Source organism: Ruditapes philippinarum, unplaced genomic scaffold (genome assembly GCF_026571515.1).
Source record: "Ruditapes philippinarum isolate M1 unplaced genomic scaffold, ASM2657151v2 ctg1942_1_1_1_1, whole genome shotgun sequence".
Taxonomy (NCBI): domain Eukaryota; kingdom Metazoa; phylum Mollusca; class Bivalvia; order Venerida; family Veneridae; genus Ruditapes; species Ruditapes philippinarum.
The window spans coordinates 4,702-28,224 of record NW_026856916.1 but is presented as its reverse complement, the minus strand read 5'-3'; the positions used below and the strand labels follow the sequence as shown (position 1 = coordinate 28,224).

At 32.5% G+C, this 23,523-nt stretch overlaps 1 protein-coding gene across 1 annotated transcript; it reads left to right on the top strand.

The window, feature by feature from the left end:
• The first annotated feature begins 323 nt into the window (after positions 1-323).
• Positions 324-14,197, top strand: LOC132748138 (uncharacterized). Its single transcript, XM_060737683.1, has 5 exons — positions 324-327; positions 12,061-12,179; positions 12,495-12,690; positions 13,043-13,112; positions 13,527-14,197. Exons 1-5 carry the CDS (start codon positions 324-326, stop codon positions 13,672-13,674), a joined length of 537 nt encoding a protein of 178 aa, XP_060593666.1. The 3' UTR covers positions 13,675-14,197.
• The last annotated feature ends 9,326 nt before the right edge of the window (positions 14,198-23,523 follow it).

Sequence of the window (23,523 nt, the reverse complement as noted above, 5' to 3'; positions counted from 1 at the left end):
TGATGTTTAGAAAATTATATTTTGGAATCATAACTGAAATGTAATTTGCATGTTGATTTGCCTCAATTGTTTTAATTTAAACCAACTAAAATAACTCAATTAGGAATTTAAGATAACAGGGGCCATATTAATTACATTAAAAAGCACATTACGAGAAACGATACAATAGCAAAATAAAATGAATATCAGTGTATTGGTATGGGGATGAAAGGTCACACAGTATGCACATCTCTAAAATCAACTGTTTTTATTCAAATGTTCAGCATATATTGACAGGTATTTTTATTCTGTAGATGTAAGATATACTGTGGAATTTATGTAAAATGGGTAAGTTCAACCAATATGGTCTTCATTAGCGTCCGTGACGAAGCTCGACGCCCTTTATGGAATGACATCAGATTTTGTGAAAGGGCAATTGCAACTGCTCGGGCCTTTTCCTCGGTCATAATAGCAAATCATTGCGATTGGTATGAGGGTGTTTGATTATCAAAAATGAAATGTTGCGATATGTACAATGAATAGCGAAATGGAGAAATTCGCAATGCAAACATATTCAAATGAAATGATCTTATCCGTCAATTAATCGCACTCTCAGTTTTTTTTAAATAATCATTTGTTTGTAGTACAAAGTGGGTTATCATGTATGTAATTTCTGTACTTATAAATAGAATGATGACCTTAACCATGGAGCTAAATATGTGCCTTAACATTGTGAAAGTCCGAAGATATATTTATAGGAGTAGTTTTAGTTTAACGAAACGGTAATTTGTGTCGCGCTATGGTAAATAAATAATGAACTGGAGACCTAGTTCATAACTTTAAATGTCGCTTTTATTTTGGCGTTTTGTGACAGTTAACAAGTCTAGCAGTAAAATACTATAACACCTATTCGCTGTTCAAGTCTCTTTATCTAAAATCGACTGTGATTTATTCTATATTTTGTTTGAAGGCAATCGATTTTATGGTAGTTTGAGTGGAATGTTAATTTGCCGAATATTGTTACATTATAACACAAGAAACTTTCGTCTGCAATTTTAACACGAGTTATGTGTTTATTGATAGGAATGTAAACACACTGATGGGTTAGACGAGTAATTCATTAAAATAGATGATTAACTTCCCAATAAATCAATTAACAGACTTTGTTAATTTTGACTACCTATTTGTATGTTTCAAAGAAAATACCACATTAAACTTGAAATTCTATCAAATAACCAATATTAATGATAATATCAAAACATACCCAACTATAGCATAAATAAACTTATACCATACAGGTGGTATATGTTTTGGTAATGTGGAAAGAAACATTAAATATTCTAATCTCTAGCATGCCTACCAAAGTTCATGATGAACAATGTCTTTCATCCGCCCATGATATGCAAATGAAATGATATGCAATTGTGGTAAAACACAATTAATCATTGAAAGTAAATTGCGGTCTTTGAAGCATATATGCATGCAAATCACATTTCAATATTTATTCAAGGCGTTGAAAAATAATGGTATTACTGGCGCCATGATAGAATCGAAATTTGACCGTAAAAATACGCTTCAATGCAAAGAGAAAATATATATTAAGAGGAATATGAGACAAGTTGAATATTGAATACTGTAAAAATGGAAAGATTCAATCTCTGACACTTAAGGTAAACACGAGGGAACTTAAAAGTATATTTAAGGTATAATATCATTTGTGTGGACATTATTCATATTCAGCGTTACTTTCTTCTTGTAACAAGCAATTATGTCCAAAAACATTAATTATTTAAATGTTGTAAAGTTCAAGTTTTCCTTCTCTAAAGCAGTAATAAATATTCACTTCTGAGGCATGATATGTCTTTAGGATTTTAAATTTGAAATAAATTCTGTACATCGGTATGGCACACCCACCTTGTGTGAAAATAAAATTAAAAATTAAAAAAGTGCCGAAAAGACTTATAACAAATAGTTATATAACTACTTGCTGTACAATTGATAAAAAAACTTTCTTAATATTTATATCTTTTAAATAGAATGTATTCATTTTTAGCAGAAAAGTATTTTCTGAAATTACCGGAAATGCTTTTTCAACTAAAATGTAAATTAGACCTTGGCCGAAATGCACTAGTGGCAACACAAAGGGGTACAGCAATAATAAACCTCACTCTTAGTCCTAATATGTTCCTATGTGACGAGACATTGTAAATAAAATTAAAATATAATAAATACAATTTTACAAATTCATTGCCCTTAATCATTATTAACTAACAGAACATCTTTGATTATGCTTATCGCAAACTACTATTTAAAGAAACAGTACAAAATAACAGTGACAAATGTCCTATACAGTGTTGTTAATATGAAATTATTGGGAATGTTCCTGTAGACTCATTTAGTTTGTGATTATGAACATAGTTGAACTGGCGTTATATTTAAGTCCCAATCTAAACACGATTTATTCTTAAAAGACATAAAGAAATACAATAATGCAAGATTGAAGAATTACTTTTTTGTCTCCAATCAAATTGATTAATATATTGATGACAAAAAAATTAAATATGATTTTCTGTTTACGTTATTTATTTTGAATTTTGAATGTAAGGTCAATATTTTAATGGAACATGAAAAGTAATGGCTTAATGTCGTTCTGAATTAACTTAATTAATGTATATGTAGACAGAGATATGCAATAGTATTAGTAAACATTCGTTGACATAAACCAAGGGAATAATACATTGATTAAATACGAGTCTAAACCACGACAAATGAATTAGTTATAATATAAGAAATGGATCTTTTGAGAACAAAACCAACAAACAAATTATTCTTCAATGCTTCTACTTTTAACCTGTATTTCGATTTTCATGTATTTCTAAATTTTATAACGTCAGTAAAATATATATAAGCTTTGTGAATTTACAATTTGAACGTCACAGATTTAGGATTTCAAGTGTATGAATTGACGAAGTTGACATTTTGAAATTCATGAAGTTGAAATCGGGAATTGGTGATTTCTGTATTTTGAAAAGTAAGAATTGTAATGCCGTGAAGATAGACCCAACAATTCCAGAAATGTGTATGACACCACCATTGGATAGATAACAACTACCATTTACCACATCTCATGTAAACTTCATGCGGGTATAACATTATTACAAAGTAACCAACTATATCTCTTGCATTCAATTTCATGGTTTCATGGCCAAGAGCTTATTTATATGCTTCTATTTCATCGTAAAAAACTAAAATGGTGCATCGTAACAAATGGCGACATAAACTGATTTGCAAAAGGAATAGAAGAAAAAGACCCTTTATCATGCTATCACCGTGCTTAAAAGGCAATACAAAAAAGATGTTGCCGGTTAGATTTATTGTAGAAAAATGCATGTATTTCAAGAGGAGTGTGAATCTTGAATACAGTAAACACCACTTATTTCGATATCGCTTTTAACAATAAGCTGCATATAACGATGATGATGCCGCTCTCCCGACTTAGTTCCTTTGCATCATATGGTTACACTACGTTTGTAACAATATCATATTCAGCTTTATTTTGGATACAACGAAGCGTTTTGTTTTTTTTTGCTTGTTCCGTGCTTAATACAAAAAACGGGTTTTGATGGTCAACGTTTCTGCATGCCAATTTCCAAGAAGCTACTCGAAAGTTCGCAAAATGTCGCGTTCTACCTTAAAAGAAGGCAGAGCAACAAGTAAATCATCTACAAGGGTCTGTCTATCATAGAGTGTCCTACTTAGTCCGTCAAATGTAATTAAAACAGGAAAGCGTAGCGTAAAACTGTAACAGGGTTGAACACCAAGCATGCAGTATGCCTTTAATTAATTGGACCATAACCTTAACTGGTAAAACCCAATAAAACAAACAAACAAAAAGACAAACAAACAGAAAAGATTGTTAGCGATAGTTCTGTAGATAATTTCCTCAAAGTTATTAATGTTCAACGACACGCGGAAAGAACTCCATAACATGTCTGCTGTGTTTAATTTCAAGGCTGCAAGCCTTTAGATGAAATATGTTCAGTGTTAAATTGAACACATGCACAAAATAACTGATGATATAAATAAAATAAGATTTTGCAAAATGGAATGATACAAATATTTGACCAATCTATTGAGAACTAAATCCATAAAAGATTGATTTGAATGAATGAAAACTTAAGCTTACAGTAACAATTACAATACATCTTAATAAAACTTAATTTAATAGATTTGTAAACGCAGAAGACAAAGTTTCTTGAAAAACAAAGATTATATGTACAGATTGCAATTTAAATGATATTGATGCAAACAAGTATGCATCAGGCAAATTTGCATATACGATTTTTCTAAAAGAAAAACAAAAAACACTTGTTAATTTCAATTACCAACTTGCTTGTATTGAATATTTCAGACCTGTACGGACTCAAGAAATATTTTCCCTGTTATTTCTACGTCAGTTTTATATTAATCTACATCCTTTTGTATCAACTGGTTTGCCAAACATTGTTGAATATATCACAGAGTGATTGACTTATTGAATGAGATTTTATGAAACGTTTTATTCATTTTTGTTCTTTTTTTCATCATAAAAGACAGAATTGACCAAACTGAATCAAAGCAGCACCAATAAATCATATGTCGACAGGACACATTACAATGTCCATCATGGCCCCAATATCTGATTTATCTAAGACAAATTTTCAAATCTTTGTGAAAGATTAATATCATGGTAAAAAGACGTATATGAATGAAATGTGTTGTCCGTGATATTAAGTTGCGAAATTGTTTATAACATTTCACCAACATTTTAAAAATTGACACATTTCACTGTACCCGAAATGAATCAGTAAGATCATGTGTTATTCATTTACTTCCAGTATGTAATATATGGATTATACAAAGGTCACAGAACCCGTAAGCAAATGAATATATTTGATAAAACATGTCTATGAACAGGGATAAGGTAAATGATGTATTATATTACATGATGCAGGTTTCTCTGCAAAAAGCTAAATTTATAAGTTATCTATCTACATTTATTTAATATTCATTTGTAGGTTGACACGACATATGTTATGTAATTTGCCAATCTTATTATCATGTTTTATTATGAGATTGCATGCATGAACAAAATAACCATAATTATTGTCACATTTTGCATGATGGTTTACTTTTGGGATTTCGAAAACATTGAACTGTCATTATACAACAATCATTTACCTTATTACAGAAACAGTGTAATATATGTCAAGGACAGGAGGACACAACATGAAATTTCTGTTGTAACAAGATACCCAACGGCATGTGAACATTTTTGAAAGAGATAATCATGTTTGGATACAGGTCCAAACTAAATCCAAGTATTGACAATGAAACTGAGATGATATAATGCTGTAATATTGTATACAATTGCAATGTGATTTTCTTCTCTTTTTATTTTTTTAAGTGATGGAGTGTGAATATTTAGTTTGTAAATTCAGAAAATTGAACATGGTTTGGTAAAAAAAAATGTATCACACTTCATTGCGAAAATAATTACCATTGTTCTCGCTAATAACTAGTATCTATATAAAAAATTGTAATCAACGTATCTAGCTTGAGGAAAATGGAAGTTAACTGTTCTCTTCGACATAATGTGTCTTCGCAGTTTACCATATAAATATTAAAAGGGGCTCCCAAAATTGTAAGTAAGAACATGAAGACTGTACTGCGTCTTAACAATGAATATAAGTATCAATTTTTTTAAATCGTTTTGCAAAAATCGTTGTATCAGAAGAGCTTGATCTGTCGGATGCAAACATCATTTATTATCGATTAGTTTTTTATAATTAATCACCTTTTATGGTGAATCTTCTGAAATAGTATAATAATTATTATTTTTGTCATTATTATCATTATTATTATTATTATTATTATTATTAATATTATTATAATTATATAACGTCGACGAAAGATTATGAAGCTAGCTTATTCTGTCTCTTTTAAAAATGGAATAAAAAGATAAAATATGAATAAAACGATAAAATATGAATAAAAAGATAAAATATAAAGTAGTAGTATAAAGTTAAAATATTATATTTCAATATTGAAAAACAACAATAACTACAAAACAACAACAAAAATCAACAAAAATCAATGACTTTTGTCATGTACTAAGGTATTGGTGTTGGTCTTACCTTCCAAGTTAAAGTTGAAAACTTCAAATTCATTTTCGCCATTACCAATTAAAGATTGACTAGCTTTTAGCTAGTGTTTAAATTTGGATTTAATTCTATATCTACAACACGTGTTAAAGAACAAACGAATAAATGTGTTGGAATGTTCTGTAAATGTCGTTAAAAATAACAAAAACAAAAATGTCTATTTAAACAATATCAAGAACTCCTCTGGTACTTAAACAAATTAATTTCAATCCAACGAAACTAAAAAAAAAAAATCAAAATAATTACATTTAAGACACATTTGCCAGTTTCAACTTTTCAGAGATGTCCTCATTAATCAAGATTCTGTCTTCTATCTGGTATAACATGAATAGCAAATACAAGTTTGAGATTTAATTATAGCTTGCTCTGATATGGTTAAAAAAAATTATATTCCAACAGGATATGTATGTCCTTCTGTGACAAATACTTTATGCATTTTCAAAAATGCGTTATCGAACAAAATGGAAAGTAATTTACGATGATCGGCAGTTTTAATGTGGAAAAAATGAAATTAATGAAGAGATATGTGATGCACATCTAGTGTTCCAATATAAGGGGGAAAAATATCTAATTTCAAAGGGAATGTGGCATTACAATGATTACAGATACTTCATCTGTATTCAATTTCATAGTGAAAAGCGTTGTTGCTGCCTAATTGTTAGCGTGAAAAAGATGTAAAACATGCTCCCTTTCAAATTATTAGGTTATCTTAATTTAACCAGTTATCGTTGGTAAAATTTTTATTGAAACCCCTTTATGGAACATGTGTTTAAGTTCCAATAATCACGAAAACAATTACATTATCAAGTTAAATTTACTTTATAGCTAATAAATGTTGAAATTTTTAACCATGTAGGAGTGAACAACAATTTCCATAATGTATAGTCATATCATACAGGAACACAATTGGTATTGACTTATTTAGGATCTGTACTCGTTTAAAAGGTTCAAAAGTACAAGCATATACACTGAAATAGGATTTCACTCTTCTGTTTTAGGATTAAAAATTGTATACATATTAAACTTGTTTTTAAATAAACTTAAGATTTATTTTCTTGTGATTTATGCTTCCGAAGGATCTCTTTGTTCCCAGATTTTTATACTTCACAACAACAGGTGTCAAGTGCCGTGTGGCAGCTGTAAAAAGTTGCCCCGTACTTCACTTTAGTGTTGTTATATTTTTCTGGTCCTTCGGGATCATTGATGCCAGCACTATTAAGTGTTGAGAATTGAGTACCGTTCAAGCCGGTGCTAGGGGCGTGAGTGATGTTGTACGTATTCATTATCCCTCATGTACAGACTCAATAAAGCCGGTGCTAGTGGGCGTGAGGGATGTTGCACGTATTCATGATCCCTCATGTGCAGACTCATTCAAGCCGAATCTGCAATTCTCTTGTAATTTTGTTGTGATTAATGCTTCCGAGGGATCACTTTGTTTCCAGATTTTTATACTTCACAACAGCAGGTGTCAAGTGCCGTGTGGCAGCTGTAAAAAGTTGCCCCGTACTTCACTTCAGTGTTGTTACATTTTTCTGGTCCTTCGGGATCACTTATGCCAGCACTATTAAGTGTTGAGAATTGAGTACCGCTCAAGCCGGTGCTAGTGGGCGTGAGGGATGTTGCACGTATTCATGATCCCTCATGTACAGACTCATTCAAGCCGAATCTGCAATTCTCTTGTAATTTTGTTGTGATTAATGCTTCCGAGGGATCACTTTGTTTCCAGATTTTTATACTTCACAACAGCAGGTGTCAAGTGCCGTGTGGCAGCTGTAAAAAGTTGCCCCGTACTTCACTTCAGTGTTGTTATATTTTTCTGGTCCTTCGGGATCATTGATGCCAGCACTATTAAGTGTTGAGAATTGAGTACCGTTCAAGCCGGTGCTAGGGGCGTGAGTGATGTTGTACGTATTCATTATCCCTCATGTACAGACTCAATAAAGCCAAGTCTGCAATTCTCTTGTAATTTTGTTGTGATTAATGCTTCCGATTGATCACTTTGTTTCCAGATTCCTATATAAATACCAAGTACATAGGAAGTTGGCTAAATACGTTTACATGAAAAACCGATACATTTATGATAGAGGACTTGATTTTGCATAACATCAATATTAAATAGATTAAAAATGAACAATTTGTAAGACAGCTATTGAAATCAGTATTCCATATTAATTATTCATTGATATAACACAATATATCGAACACCATTTATATTGTTTTAAAAGCACAAATGAATAAAAATGATATTAACATAAAACGATTTCTCTCTGCGCAAAAAAGTCAGTACAAACATGGTGAAAGGAAACAAAACTCATGTTGGGCCCATAGTAGCATTTGTAACGATATATTTATACAGTTGTAAATGTATTTCCTTCATATCCGTGCATTGTTTAAAATCTTATATACACTAACATGAGAAGACAGAACTCGAAAATCGTTTTTAGTTTAATCCAGCATTGAATTGATTTTGTATGAAAGCCTATAAAAAGAGCTAGTTTATCATGTTCCACTTTCAATCAGACGAAGTCCTACTGGAGATGCTTGCTCTAGCACTGCAGCAATGTTCACAAATCCCGCGTTTCCAGAAGTCATGGTTAATTTCGAAATTCATTTGTATTTTTTTTATAAATATTTTAAATATAAAGATATTGTGGCATTCACATTCACAGAAGACGCGTGAAGGATCATACATGCTCAACAAAATACGCTTCATAAGAGTGTAATAATAAAACAGTAACTGATGTTGTAAGTGGTAAGTTACTTCTGCAATTTCATCAATACAAATTATGTAAAAAAGCACATATTACGCGCATGCGATCTTGAGAATAGATCCGTTGAAAAATATTATATAAAGTGTAGGTCAAATTAATGTTTTTTAATAAACATGTTCAGCTGGATCATCAAACATAATTGTGTTATTTCGATAGTGATTTAAATAAACATGTCATTTATAAATTAAGAACATCGGAGAAGAATGGCGTGATGATAATGTTCAAAAAAGATATTAATTCATTGATATTATTCTGCGATTCAAAATAAATCATCTATAACAGCTATTGACAGTCTAATGTATGAATGCCGCAATGCAAATCAGGTATTCAATATGCGATCCTGTACGTGGGCTAACCATTATTTTTCGTATTGTCACTTACGGGAAATAATGGTAGATGCTTTCAAATTACGTCAATAAGTGAATTCACTAACATTATTCTAAAGTTTTGTATGACACATTTTTAAAGCCATTGATTTATTTAGTACGCGTAGTTAAAATGCAATTTAAATATGATTATGATTTATGCACTGATGACTGGATGAAAATAGAAAGAATGATATTGTCATTGAATCATTGCATATCTTGCATGTCCATCATATCGGAGTAGTTAATAAAATTGATTCAGAAACACAAAACTCGTGTTCAAAATGTAATCATTTAGTCTTAAACCCGTTCGAAATTACAATGAACGTAAATAATAAAATGGATTTTATACTCACTGGTAAAAAAATATTAATAAATAAATTCTCCTTTTTAAAGTTTTTGTAATACCTCGAATATTTTCAAAGTCTATTGACATAAGGCTTTGAAACTTTGCACATTTGTTATCCATCATAACCCCAACATGTAGACAGGAGGAAGTAACTGTAGCAAGCATTTTGAAAGAATTATGCCCCTTTTTCGACTTAGTATTTACGTTAAAGTTTTTGTAATACCTCAACTATTTTCAATGTCCATTGACATATGACTTTGAAACCGGCACACTTGTTCACCATTATAACCCAAACATGAAGACAGGAGTAGGTAACTGTGTCGAGCATTTTGATAAAAATCTATGCTTCTTTCTGACTTGAAATTTACATTCAAGTTTGCATATCACCACAGACATTTTCATATTCGATTGAAACAAGTTGAAATTGTATACTCTATTTTGAGAACATAAAAGGACTCTTTCCAAGGCCTACTATTGTAACATGGATTTAAAGAAAATTGTGTCCTTTTGTTATTAAATCAGAGAAAATTTTACATTATCAAGGCTCTTTTACTATCAAGCACTAAGAATAGTCGAGCGTTGCTGTCCTACCAACAGCTCTTGTTAGATTTTGGTGTCACATCCTGTGTTAAAAAAGGTAAATTCACTAGCCTAGGGATGTGATTAAATATAATTCATAACAATTGAATTATGACAATATGTAATTTTGAACAACAACAACAACACAAATACATTTGACTTCAGTACAGTATGTGCAAAACAACACCGTTAATAAGACAACGACATTGCTGAGAGATGTTTGTCTAAGGGTAAAATCAATTGTGAATTGTTGTTTTCAGTCTAAGCAGCATCATCGTTGGGATGTCAGAATTGGAGAAAAATGCGTTGGTCACTCGATTCAAATTATCCTTATGTCAAATCTGCATATAAATGAGGGAATATAGAGAAAAATCTGCGGTGCAGGGTCTGAAGAAATATATATGACTAGATACCGGATCCAGTTCCTTACAACCAAAGCACAAGCACATCCTTTAGTAACTTAACTACTTGCAGTATGGACCAGAATAAAATCACCTACCCGTCTTCCCCCCAAATAATCCTCCATCTTGAACATTCTATACTGTTACAAGAAAGCGCGATACTGTTACACGTTCCCTAGGTTATACTGTATATATATATTGCTTTAAACGTCTTATTATTAAGTTTTTCAATTATTTTAAGACGCATTGTATGATATTTTAATACTAACAGTAGAAAAATTGAACATATTTTCTTCCAAGGATTTTAACAACTTATCTGCTCGTTGGTACAATTTTTCTGATTAATACTTCAAAACGGTAATTATAGGATTATAGGGAAATCATGGATTTATTATTTCGTGTTTCTATATCCATTGCCTATGTTTGCTGATTTCTTTTTTAATTAGAAGTTATACAGTGGGTGCTGGTGAAGTTTGCAGTTCTTTCTCCGAATCAGAGCAGTAAGCCATATTGAATTTAATAGAGCACAGTTCAGTCACTGCGTCGTTTCTAGGCAATCAGTGAACCTTGCTGCTTTTACTTTCGCAAGGAATTGATAACGTCTGAACATGCCAGAGCAGAGGCACTGTAGAAAGGATTTCATGAACTATCACTACGAAAGAGACCTGCTCCGCAGTTAAACCGGTTTAGCCCGGCTAGCTATAGTATAATCGTTAATTTTCTACCTCTGAACGTTCATTCATCTTAGCAACCAGGGGACACTCTTGTACTCTTTATTAGAGATTTTATACATCTGTCTCATGAGAAAATAATTTATTAAATCGCTTTTGCATTATCCATACATTTTCATGGATTTATTTGGTTTCGGTTGGTATTAAAATGCATTTTCTAATAAGTAAATGAACTCAAATTTTAGTTTCATAATGCATTAACCTTAAATTGACCATTCATGCATGGTATATTTGTGTATTTTGTTTAAAATTACCACCGATATAACCATGGTTATTGTCAAAAACGAAAACACACGTGACATATTTTTCATTGAACTTCTAATATATTACACTCGCACATAAATGTGTAGTTTAAATGCTATACCAAACAAACATTTAAAATAGCATGTTGAATGTTATCAGGGGAATTTCCATGTCTCATATATCAGGCTGTTTAAGGTTTACAATCAATTATTGACAGGCCTTAGATGATCATTAGTGACTTATGCCAGCAGTTTCATCTAAATACCCGAAGGAAAATTCATAGATAGCTGCTGTTGTATTTCTTTATCACACAATATTTATATGCTGTGTATCTTTGTCAAAGTATCCTATTTTTTATGATTTTTTTTATTTTTATGCTTTTTATAAAATCTTTTACGATGTTCTGCGTAATACACTTAATGGGTATATTTCCTTTCAGCTCTCAAGTACATTAGAGCATATGACAGCTTGAAGATTGCATGCGATTCGTGCCAGCTGAAATCGCCCCAGCGAATAACAAGTGTGGCCATGAGAAAATATACTGCTACCTTGTCACAGGTTTGTTTCAGCAGTTAAATGAATTGATACCTATATGGAAAAATGTAGAGCTCATTAGAAGCCGCAAATTGAGAAATATGACATTGCTAAAATGAAGAAGAAATTGTCTTGGCAGCATCATAAACCTTCAGTCTGTTGAGGTCTATGACATTTTCATTCTTATGAAACTTTGTCAGAATGTTTATACTGTTTAAATGATCATTGAGCTCAAAACATGGCCATGTGCATCAACCCTTAATGTTTGTTAAGGGGTTAAAGTTTGAAGCAGTTTTTGTCATGACCCCTATTTATAAGTTGCAATCCAATTTCTTCCAGCTGATGAATCTTGATAAGTACCAGATGGACTGGCTGTGTCGTCACCTTGGCCATACAAAACCTGTCCACAGAGAAGCATACAGGCAAATGTCTGGTTTGATTGAGAGAGTCTATGTTACCAAACTAATGATGGTGCAAGACTTGAATTTAACCGGGCAGTTCAAGGGGCAGTCATTAGAGGATATTGATTTGACAGGTACAGCTGTCTTTTATATATAAATTTTCTTGGTACTGGGTATATTTGCTTGCCAGCTTAGCTCAATATTTCTGACATTAAGTCTAAGGTTGTTTGTATCTCAGTGCTGATTCAGAAATCACATTTTATAACTAGTTAATTCTTTTTATAATATTGACAGTGAACAGTGCACATAATGCAGTCCTTGGAATTGACATTAAATTTTTTTATTCTAGTATATTAATTTTGTAGCATGTTCATATTAATTGCAGATTAAGTTACAGTTGGTTGGATTTATCTGCAGGGTATTATTTAATATTTTGACATATTGCCACTAATTTAAGAATAATACAAGCATGTATTTATGTCTCAGATATTGTGTATGGGGCAGATGAGCAGCAGGAAGGAAGAAGAGTTGATGAGACTTTAGACTCTGTTGATGGGTAAGTATATTATGTTGTGCTGTCAAGAAGTAAATTGGTAAATGTATTTTACACCTCGAAATGCTTGATGATACTGGGTGATTACTAGATGACTTTGATGTTGCTTGACTTGCAGCTTCTCTTATGTTTTTTTTTCTCAATTAACTATTTCTGAGGACTGTATCTTTAACAAAATAGATTATTAAGGACACAACATAACTAACTAGTCTGCATAAAAATCAGGCCAAGTGCATTTTGTGGCATTGCTTCATGAAATCAATAATACAACTCGACATGCTGTCATTTCAACAATACATAGTGGCTTATTTGATTAGAAGGATGTTAAGTAAGGTTAAATATGTACCAAAATTGATGTAACATTGACTAGATCAATATGATGTAATTTTTAAAGATTCTTGTATCAACTGTTTACAGTATACATGAAGACTCTGACTGTACTCAAGACAAACAGTCAGGAAAAAGAAACTTCAGTGCTATTTCCTCAGATGAAGAAGAAGATAAAGTACATGCACCAGAAAAAAAAGAAAAGGAAAAAGATGACAGCTCGTCAGAGATGGACTGATACTGAAGTTGAAGAGTTAAGGACTTATTTTAAAACCTACCTTGACAGTGGAATAACTCCTCGCGCACCTGCTTGTTTAAAAGCAAAAAAAATGAGTCAGGAAAAGGGTGGTGAGATTTGGAGAAGGGCAAATCACCTAATTATCAAGAAGATCAGCAATATGAACCATAAGTAAAACCACTGAGTTTAATTAAACATTGTTCATATTGCCATAAGAATTTGTCCTAATCTTAAATACTTATTGTTGGATTTTCATGGAAATTACATAAAGGTCAGTCAGCTTAACACAGTGTTTCTTTTTTTAAATGACAGGTTAAATAAGATAGTACACTTCTGTTAGCCTATTAATTTAGGAAAAGCATAGAGTTATTATAATGGGAGAGAGAGTATTACCATGGAATGTGTGCATGGTACATTGACATTGTAAATCTGAAATTTGTAACCATAATTCAACCTTGTTCCTCAGATTTTTTTGTTTACCCTTGTTTATTCATTGATCTGAAGCCATTTTCATCTAGTGTTCTTTATTTCTTTAGCCTGTTAAGGACTTGTTAGAAAGTGGCGTTTATATATAAAGAAAATTTTCTGTTGCATACTGAGTCACAAACGTTGTTGTATTCAAATAAAATGAGCGAATTTATAGCTTAATGATGTTTATCAATACCATTTCGGATAGCAAACAAGGAAAAGTTCGTTACCATTAGTCACGAACCTTTCCTATGATAGTCTATATGAATAACATAATATATCTAATTCTGCTATGTGTATTATATTAATTTCGTTAAACCGTGCTATCATGTTTGTAAATAAAAATACATCATATACATGTCTTATTCCTATCAGAAAATTTCAAAACAAGAGGGCCATGATGGCCCTGGATCGCTCACCTGACACAACCGCATCCAAGCAATGTCTTAAACAAGCATCATGACCAAGTTTGATGCGACTGAGTCAAACATGTGACCTCTAGTGTGTTATAAAGATTTTTCCATATTTGGGCAATGTGACCTAATTTTTGACCGGACACGACCCATATTCACAGTTGACCTAGAAATCATCAAAACAACCTTCCTGACCAATTTCCAGGAAATTTGGATCAAAACTGCAGCCACTAGAGTGTTAAACAGATTTTTCTATTTTTAGCTCCTGTGACCTAGTTTTTGACCGGACATGACCAATCTTAGCACTTGACCCAGAAAACATCAAAACAACATTCTTGACAAATTTCCAGAATATTTGAATCAAAACTGCAGCCACTAGAGTGTAAACAAGCTTTTTCTATTTTTAGCTCCTGTGACCTTGTTTTTGACCTGAGATGACCCATCTTCCAACTTGACCTAGAAATCATCAAAACAACCTTCCTGACAAATTTCCAGAATATTTGAATCAATACTGCAACCACTAGAGTGTTAACAAGCTTTTTTCTATTCTTAGCTCCTGTGACCTAGTTTTTGACCAGAGATAACCCATCTTCGAACTTGACCTATAAATCATCAAAACAACCTTCCTGACAAATTTCAAGAATATTTGGATGAAAACTGCAGCCCCTAATGCGTTAACAAGCTTTTCTATTTTTAGCTCCTGTGACCTAGTTTTTGACCGGAGATAATCCATCTTCAAACTTGACCTAAAAATCATCAAAACAACCTTCTTGACAAATTTCCAAAATATTTGGATGAAAACTGCAGCCCCTAGAGTGTTAACAAGCTTTTTCTATTTTTAGCACCTGTGACCTAGTTTTTGACCGGACATGACCCATCTTCAAACTTGATTTAGATATCATCAAAACAACATTCTTGACAAATTTCCAGAATATTTAGATGAAAACTGCAGCCACTAGAGTGTTAACAAGCTTTTTCTATTTTTAGCTCCAGCGACCTAGTTTTTGACCGGACATGACCCATATTCTAACTCGATTTAGATATCATCAAAACAACATTCTTGACAAATTTCCAGAATATTTAGATGAAAACTGCAGCCCCTAGAGTGTTAACAAGCTTTTTCTATTTTTAGCTCCTCTGACCTAGTTTTTGACCGGACATGACCCATCTTCTAAATTGGCCTAGATATCATCAAAACAACCTTCCTGACAAATTTCAAGAATATTTGGATGAAAACTGCAGCCACTAGAGTTTTACCAAGCTTTTTCTATTTTTAGCTCCTGTGACCTAGTTTTTGACCGGACATGACCCATCATCGAACTTGGCCTAGATATTATCTAAGCAACCTTCCTGACAAATTTCAAGAATATTTGGATGAAAACTGCAGCCCCTTGAGTGTTAACAAGCTTTTCTATTTTTAGCTCCTGTGACCTAGTTTTTGACCGGAGATGACCCATCTTCCAACTTGACTTAGATATCATCAAAACAACCTTCTTGACAAATTTCCAGAATATTTGGATGAAAACTGCAGCCACTAGAGTGTTTACAAGCTTTTTCTATTTTTAGCACCTGTGACCTAGTTTTTGACCGGACATGATCCATCTTCAAACATGACCTACATATCATCTAAACAACCTTCCTGACAAATTTCCATTATATTTGGATGAAATCTGCAGCCTATAGAGTGTTAACAAGCTTTTTCTATTTTTAGCTCCTGTGACCTAGTTTTTGACCGGAGATAACCCATCTTCGAACTTGACCTAGATATCATTAAAACAACCTTCCTGACAAATTTCCAGAATATTTGGATGAAAACTGCAGCCACTAGAGTGTTTACAAGCTTTTTCTATTTTTAGCACCTGTGACCTAGTTTTTGACCGGACATGATCCATCTTCAAACATGACCTACATATCATCTAAACAACCTTCCTGACAAATTTCCATTATATTTGGATGAAATCTGCAGCCTATAGAGTGTTAACAAGCTTTTTCTATTCTTAGCTCCTGTGACCTAGTTTTTGACCAGAGATAACCCATCTTCGAACTTGACCTAGAAATCATCAAAACAACCTTCCTGACAAATTTCAAGAATATTTGGATGAAAACTGCAGCCCCTAATGCGTTAACAAGCTTTTCTATTTTTAGCTCCTGTGACCTAGTTTTTGACCGGAGATAATCCATCTTCAAACTTGACCTAAAAACCATCAAAACAACCTTCCTGACAAATTTCCAAAATATTTGGATGAAAACTGCAGCCCCTAGAGTGACAACAAGCTTTTTCTATTTTTAGCACCTGTGACCTAGTTTTTGACCGGACATGACCCATCTTCAAACTTGATTTAGATATCATCAAAACAACATTCTTGACAAATTTCCAGAATATTTAGATGAAAACTGCAGCCACTAGAGTGTTAACAAGCTTTTTCTATTTTTAGCTCCAGTGACCTAGTTTTTGACCGGACATGACCCATATTCTAACTTGATTTAGATATCATCAAAACAACCTTCTTGACAAATTTCCAGAATATTTAGATGAAAACTGCAGCCACTAGAGTGTTAACAAGCTTTTTCTATTTTTAGCTCCTCTGACCTAGTTTTTGACCGGACATGACCCATCTTCTAAATTGGCCTAGATATCACCAAAACAACCTTCCTGACAAATTTCCAGAATATTTGGATGAAAACTGCAGCCACTAGAGTGTTAACAAGCTTTTCTATTTTTAGCTCCTGTGACCTAGTTTTTGACCGGAGATGACCCATCTTCCAACTTGACTTAGATATCATCAAAACAACCTTCTTGACAAATTTCCAGAACATTTGGATGAAAACTGCAGCCACTAGAGTGTTTACAAGCTTTTTCTATTTTTAGCACCTGTGACCTAGTTTTTGACCGGACATGATCCATCTTCAAACATGACCTACATATCATCTAAACAACCTTCCTGACAAATTTCCATTATATTTGGATGAAATCTGCAGCCTATAGAGTGTTAACAAGCTTTTTCTATTTTTAGCTCCTGTGACGTAGTTTTTGACCCGAGATAACCCATCTTCGAACTCGATCTGTATTTCATTGAGACAAACATTCTGAAAAAGTTTGATGATGATCCAATCAAAACTGTGACTGCTAGACTGTTAACGCAATGCAAAGAATAAAGAGTATCTACAACGTCATCGACAACAGAAGAATATTGAAAGAGAAATAAGAGAGATAGATCATCAACCGACACAGGAGACAAGTGGTTACGACACAGGTAATTAAGAAAAGTATCCGCTTGTTGTCAACTTGCAATTTCCAAACAGACGAAATGGGCCAAGAAAAAGATTATCCAGATCATTTGCAAAGAAACAAAAAGAACTAAACAAACTTAACACTAATTATGAAAGTCTGCAGTTGAAATACAAAAGGACCATCCGAGGTTTGCAGAGAATTAAAAAATCGAAAAAAGAATCTACGGAAAGCACTTAAACAAATTTATTAAAAGTAAGTAAACGAACTGATATCAACGCCAAAATCAAAAAAAAAGCATTTAATGGAAACAGCTAAACTTTCACACAAACAACAATCGAAAGTCCAAAAACATATTCTTTTCAGCTTTGCGCTTCAAAGTCAAATGCAAAAAGAGAAAAGAGGTATCAAGGCGACTGAAAAAGGTTCGCTCAGGACGCATGTTGGCTCTATACTTAAGAAGTATGGCTTGAAGAATTCAGTGAGCAGGCATATGGGTTTTGCAAGAAATTGTCTGAAAGGCTTAAGTGTGCCAGCGAGAAACTAGAAAATATAAAACGAGTGTTTTTGAGTTTCTGTCTAGAGATGACAACTCCAGAGCTAACCCAGGCAAGAGAGACAAACTTAAGTCAGGAGGAGGAGTAGAGCAGACACGAACATTAACTGATTATATGAAAAATCTACACCAAAAGTTTTTTAGTGAAAATCCAAATATAAAACTATCGCTTGCCTCCTTTGGTAGGCTAAGGCATCGACACATAAAACTTTCTTCTTTCATCACCCATAGCTCATGTCTTTGCACTAAACACCAAAATATGGCTTTTTAAAATTGTCTTTTGACGTCTTATCTGTGATATGCAGGTTTCATAACCTCTGATCCCCTTTCAAAATTCCATTTTATTTAGTTCCGACCATTGTTTTCTCGTTTAAGGCAAAAGCATTCTTTTACATGGGGACCATACGCCGCTTTTTTTTTCATGGAATGGCACTCCTGTGTCACATTGAAGGTTCCATGATAACCGCCGTATGAACACATCTGCGGATGCTTCAAAATTCAACATTTCACCATTTCCGTGTTAAATGTTGAATTCTCTGCTTAAGTCGGTGCTAGGGGGCGTAGACGGTAACTTGCACTTTCCAGTACCGTCCATGAACGGGCTCAATCAAACCGAGCCAGCAACATTTTCAATTTTGTCTTCAAGTTGTTGGACTTTCTTTAGGGAGTCTGTTTTCTCTATTTTATTGTCACATCCTTGGTATTTGTGCCGTGTGGCGGCTGTGAAAATTCGCCCCGTACATTTAATCAATGATGTTATATTTTCGATCCTTGAAGATCGTTCAGCATGACATTATTTCTGTGTATACATATTATGTGGTACTTTTATTTTCTTCTTTTCGGTCATTTTCAACTTGAGTGGTTCCAGTATTCCTACTTGAATACTGTATAATCACCCTTAGAATATGTTGCCTGCTTATTTAATTTGTCTTTTGACGTCTTATCTGTGATATGCAAGCTTCATAACCTCTGATCCCCTTTCAAAATTCCATTTTATTTAGTTCCGCCCATTGTTTTCTCGTTTAGGGCAAAAGCAATCTTTTACTTGGGGACCATACGCCGCTTTTCATGGAATGGCACTCCTGTGTCACATTGAAGGTTCCATGATAACCGCCGTATGAGCACATCTGCGGATGCTTCAAAATTCCAGATTTCACCATGTTCGTGTTAAATTTTAAATTCTGTTAAAGCCGGTGCTAGGGGGCGTGGATGGTAACTTGCACTTTTCAGTACCGTCCATGAACGGGGTCAATCAAACCGAGCCAGCAAAATTTTCAATTTTGTTGTGTTGGACTTTCTTTGGGGATTCTGTTTTTCTCTATTTTATCTGCACGAGCATTAAGAGGATGTGGATTCAATGTACAAGTTAATCCAGAAAAGTTTGTGAAAGATGAAAATGTGAAAAATATCTTGGAGCAGGAACTGCCGGATTTAATAAAATTAAGGCAGTGGAAACGTGTTACAATTGAAGAAAAGGGGAGAAAGAAAATGATTATGAAAATAATAGAGTTCAGTAAAACAGATTTTTTGAAATACGTTAATAACCAGATGCAAGAGTTCAGAGTTTAAGAACAATTTAAAGAAGGAGATTTTGTAGCTGCATTGTATTCAAATAGATAGTACATTGGAGAAGCTACCGACATAGATGATGGTGAAATCGAAATTAACTTTATGAAATCTAACAAGTACATGACTTTTCAGTGGCCAGCAGGCGAAGACAAGATATGGCTTAACCCCAAGGACATACTATCAAAGGTTAAGAAGCCAAGAGCAACAGGCAGGTCGCAGAGGGCATTTAAACTGGAAGATGACGATATTGAGTTGATCAATACTTTGTTTGCAGCAAGGAAGCAGTCGCAGTGAATAAAGAACCCATAGTTAGCGTAATTGACACAGATCAGATAAACTGTTCCATTTTTTGTATTATATATATTGTTCTCTTTTTGCCGAGTGGTTCAATTTGCAAAAAGTTAATGTTTCATTAATTACAAAAGTTGAATATAGTATTCCAAATTGCAATCTTTTCATTGCATTTAGGTGCTTGTTTAAGAGTTCAGAATACGTTTATTATATGTTTGATTTTTTTCTCCAAATGCCATTTAAATTGATAACTGGAAAATATTATGTAGTGAATATAATGATTGAGTGTCTAAATATATCTAAATTAATTGGATATTCTTAGTATCAAAATCTGGTTTCGACGATGAAAGGTTCGTTATTTTACTTAGAATCTGAATTGTTAAGGAGGTGAAAGTATGATTAAAATCTAAGCACCATCAATGAATTTGGTCCGAAAAAATGTTTACTTGTTTGATGGACGTTAATGTTTCAATTGTTGTAAAAGAATTATACTGTGTTTCATTGTCTTTACTTGATTAAAGTTATTGTTTAACGTTCAAAACAAATCGATTTCTTATTTTAATCCATATCTTTAACCAGTTTATTTTTTCAAATTAATGATGAAAGTGGTACTAATCTAGATCCATACTATATTGGTACTAATCCATTATCATAAACTCTTTTAATTATGAAACAAATTGTCAACACAGTTCAGCGGTATATCTTGATTTGCATTTTTTTTGCATGTATGTTTTCAAAAAGTACATACGCTTAATAAAGCAAGTAGTACATTATATCGATTGTGAAATTGACGTCCTATTTATCATGACACAATTAAATGACTCCCAATAAGATAACGTTAATATAATTATAAACAGCCCCTTTTCAAAGCATTAGGTACTTTGTCACGAACATTTCTAGCACTTAAAAAGGTAAAATACGTATATTTAATCAAACGGCCGTTTTAAAAAGATCACTTTATTGATGTTGAAAGTAGAGTGTTACGAATGGTGTAGGTATGTAAAAAGAACAACAGTTTTGCATTTGTTTAAACTTATTTTGTTCTGAAATTTTAATAGGGGTGTAAATTCTTACTGAGAACGCCGTTTAGCGATTTTCGTTATTTCGCAAAACTCGCCAATATTTCGCTTAATTTACCACTTATACAGTACTTCTTACCAGAGTCTTTAAAGTCGAATTTTTGTATATGACAGAAGGCACTGACATTTTATAAAAAATCTTTTTGGTAAATAATTTTATCATAATCTTAAAATGGGTCCTGATAAGATTCACGGGCTTGTTTAAAACGTTAAGTACTGCACAATGTTGATTATTTTGTACAGTCAAGTATTTTAGTATAAAGTTAACGTAATCTCATATGGACACTTGACTTGTTTGAAACCAAATTATAATCAAGACAAACAGACGAAAACGGCTATGCATTTTAGTTTTACGTTGTCAGAAGAATTTTGTCGGTTATTTATGAAATTGTTTGCATATTTGCGCAAATGAAAAATAAAGGTCAACATCTTTTATAATCAATATTGAAACTGTTGGGTTATGTGATCACATATTCGGATTGTGTTCATCGCACTCGTGTGGTTATACCAATTTATCCTCCTTTATTTAGTATAATATAATGTGATTATTAGTGATAATAACCTGTTCTGTTTCTATTTGTTCTGACTTAAATTATATTTATTATAATATACAGAAATAATTTTTTTTCTTCTTTGACATGTTGTTATGAATATTCCTTTAGAGTCTTTGAATCTTTTTAAATATATCCTGTTATTTAGTAATATGCTGTTGTGTTTTATCATATTAAGTAGAAGAACTACGTAAGAAATGTTACAAATGATCGCGAGTGGTGTCTATGCAAGGGAAACTCTCACTTTAACTCCAATGAATTGCTTCTCAAATAATTCACTAAAGATTAGAATAAAGAAACAATTTACTGAAATAAATGAGCATGGCAGATGCATTTATTTCACACATGAGAGTGTGAATATTACCGACACATTATTAATTTTCCAAATCTGAAAGGTTTTTACTGCAGAAATTCCTGTTATTTCCTCCAAATGTAATTACACGTACTTTGATGATTCAGAAAGACAGCATTGCAACATTTAATTGTAAAAGATCTGTCCAAAATTGTTAACACATATTTCTCAAAAAGAAAAAGAAGAATAGTCCAGCCATCTGGGTTCATTTTACACTCACATTTTTGCAGTTATACAAAATGAAAACTATATCCAGTCTATAAGTGATTTATTTATTTTTCTCAAGTTTTATACTGGGAACAATTGTCCTTTCTGTGTTTATTTTGTATATATATGTGTGTGTGTCTGAAACTGTTTATGTATGTATGAATGATTTATTGATTTGTTTGTGTTTTGTTCACATTACTTTCCTTGAAGCATGTATTTTTTCTTTTTCAAATATACGTTTTAGATGAATTCAAGTAGCCTAAATATCCTATCTTTGAATTGTAGAGGTCTTAACGGTTCAAAAAAGAGAATTGAGTTATTTAGATTTTTGAAGCAGAAAAATTTCAGTATTTACTGTCTACAAGATACACACTTAACGTTAAATATGAATAAAAATATATACTGTGAATGGAATAGTGAATGTTTCCTGAGCCAAGGGACATCCATCTCACGGGGAGTTGCAATTCTTTTTAATAAAAATATTGAATATGAGATTCATAGTTAACATATTGATAACAAAGGAAACTTTATTGTGCTAGACTTAACAATTGAGGAAAAAAGATTAACCCTTATAAATATTTACGGTCCAAATACAGATCAACCAATTTTTTACAGTGAACTGTTTGATATCATTGACAGAATAGGAAACGATTCTTATATCCTGTGTGGAGATTTTAACTTAGTTCTAGATCCTGACAAAGATTATTACAACTATTAATTTGTAAATAATAATAAAGCTAGAAATTTTATATTACAAAATATTGATCAGCGAAATCTTGTTGATCTATTCAGAGAATTTTTTCCAAATCTGAACAGATACACTTGGCGTAAACCGACTCCACTCCAACAAGCACGCCTTGATTTTTTCCTGGTAACGGAAGCAATTTTCCCTCATGTAGAAAATATTAAAATTGAGACAAGCTATTAGTCAGATCATTCAATTGTTAAAATGAAGATAAAGTTTAATGACTTTATACACGGAAAAGGTCTATGGAAACATAATAATTCCCTTTTAAAAGATATAGATTATTTGAATAAAATACAGACAAAAATAGTTGATATTAAAAAACAATATGCTTTACCTATAAATAACCTTGAAATATATCGGAAATACCAAATGATGAAATTCAGTTT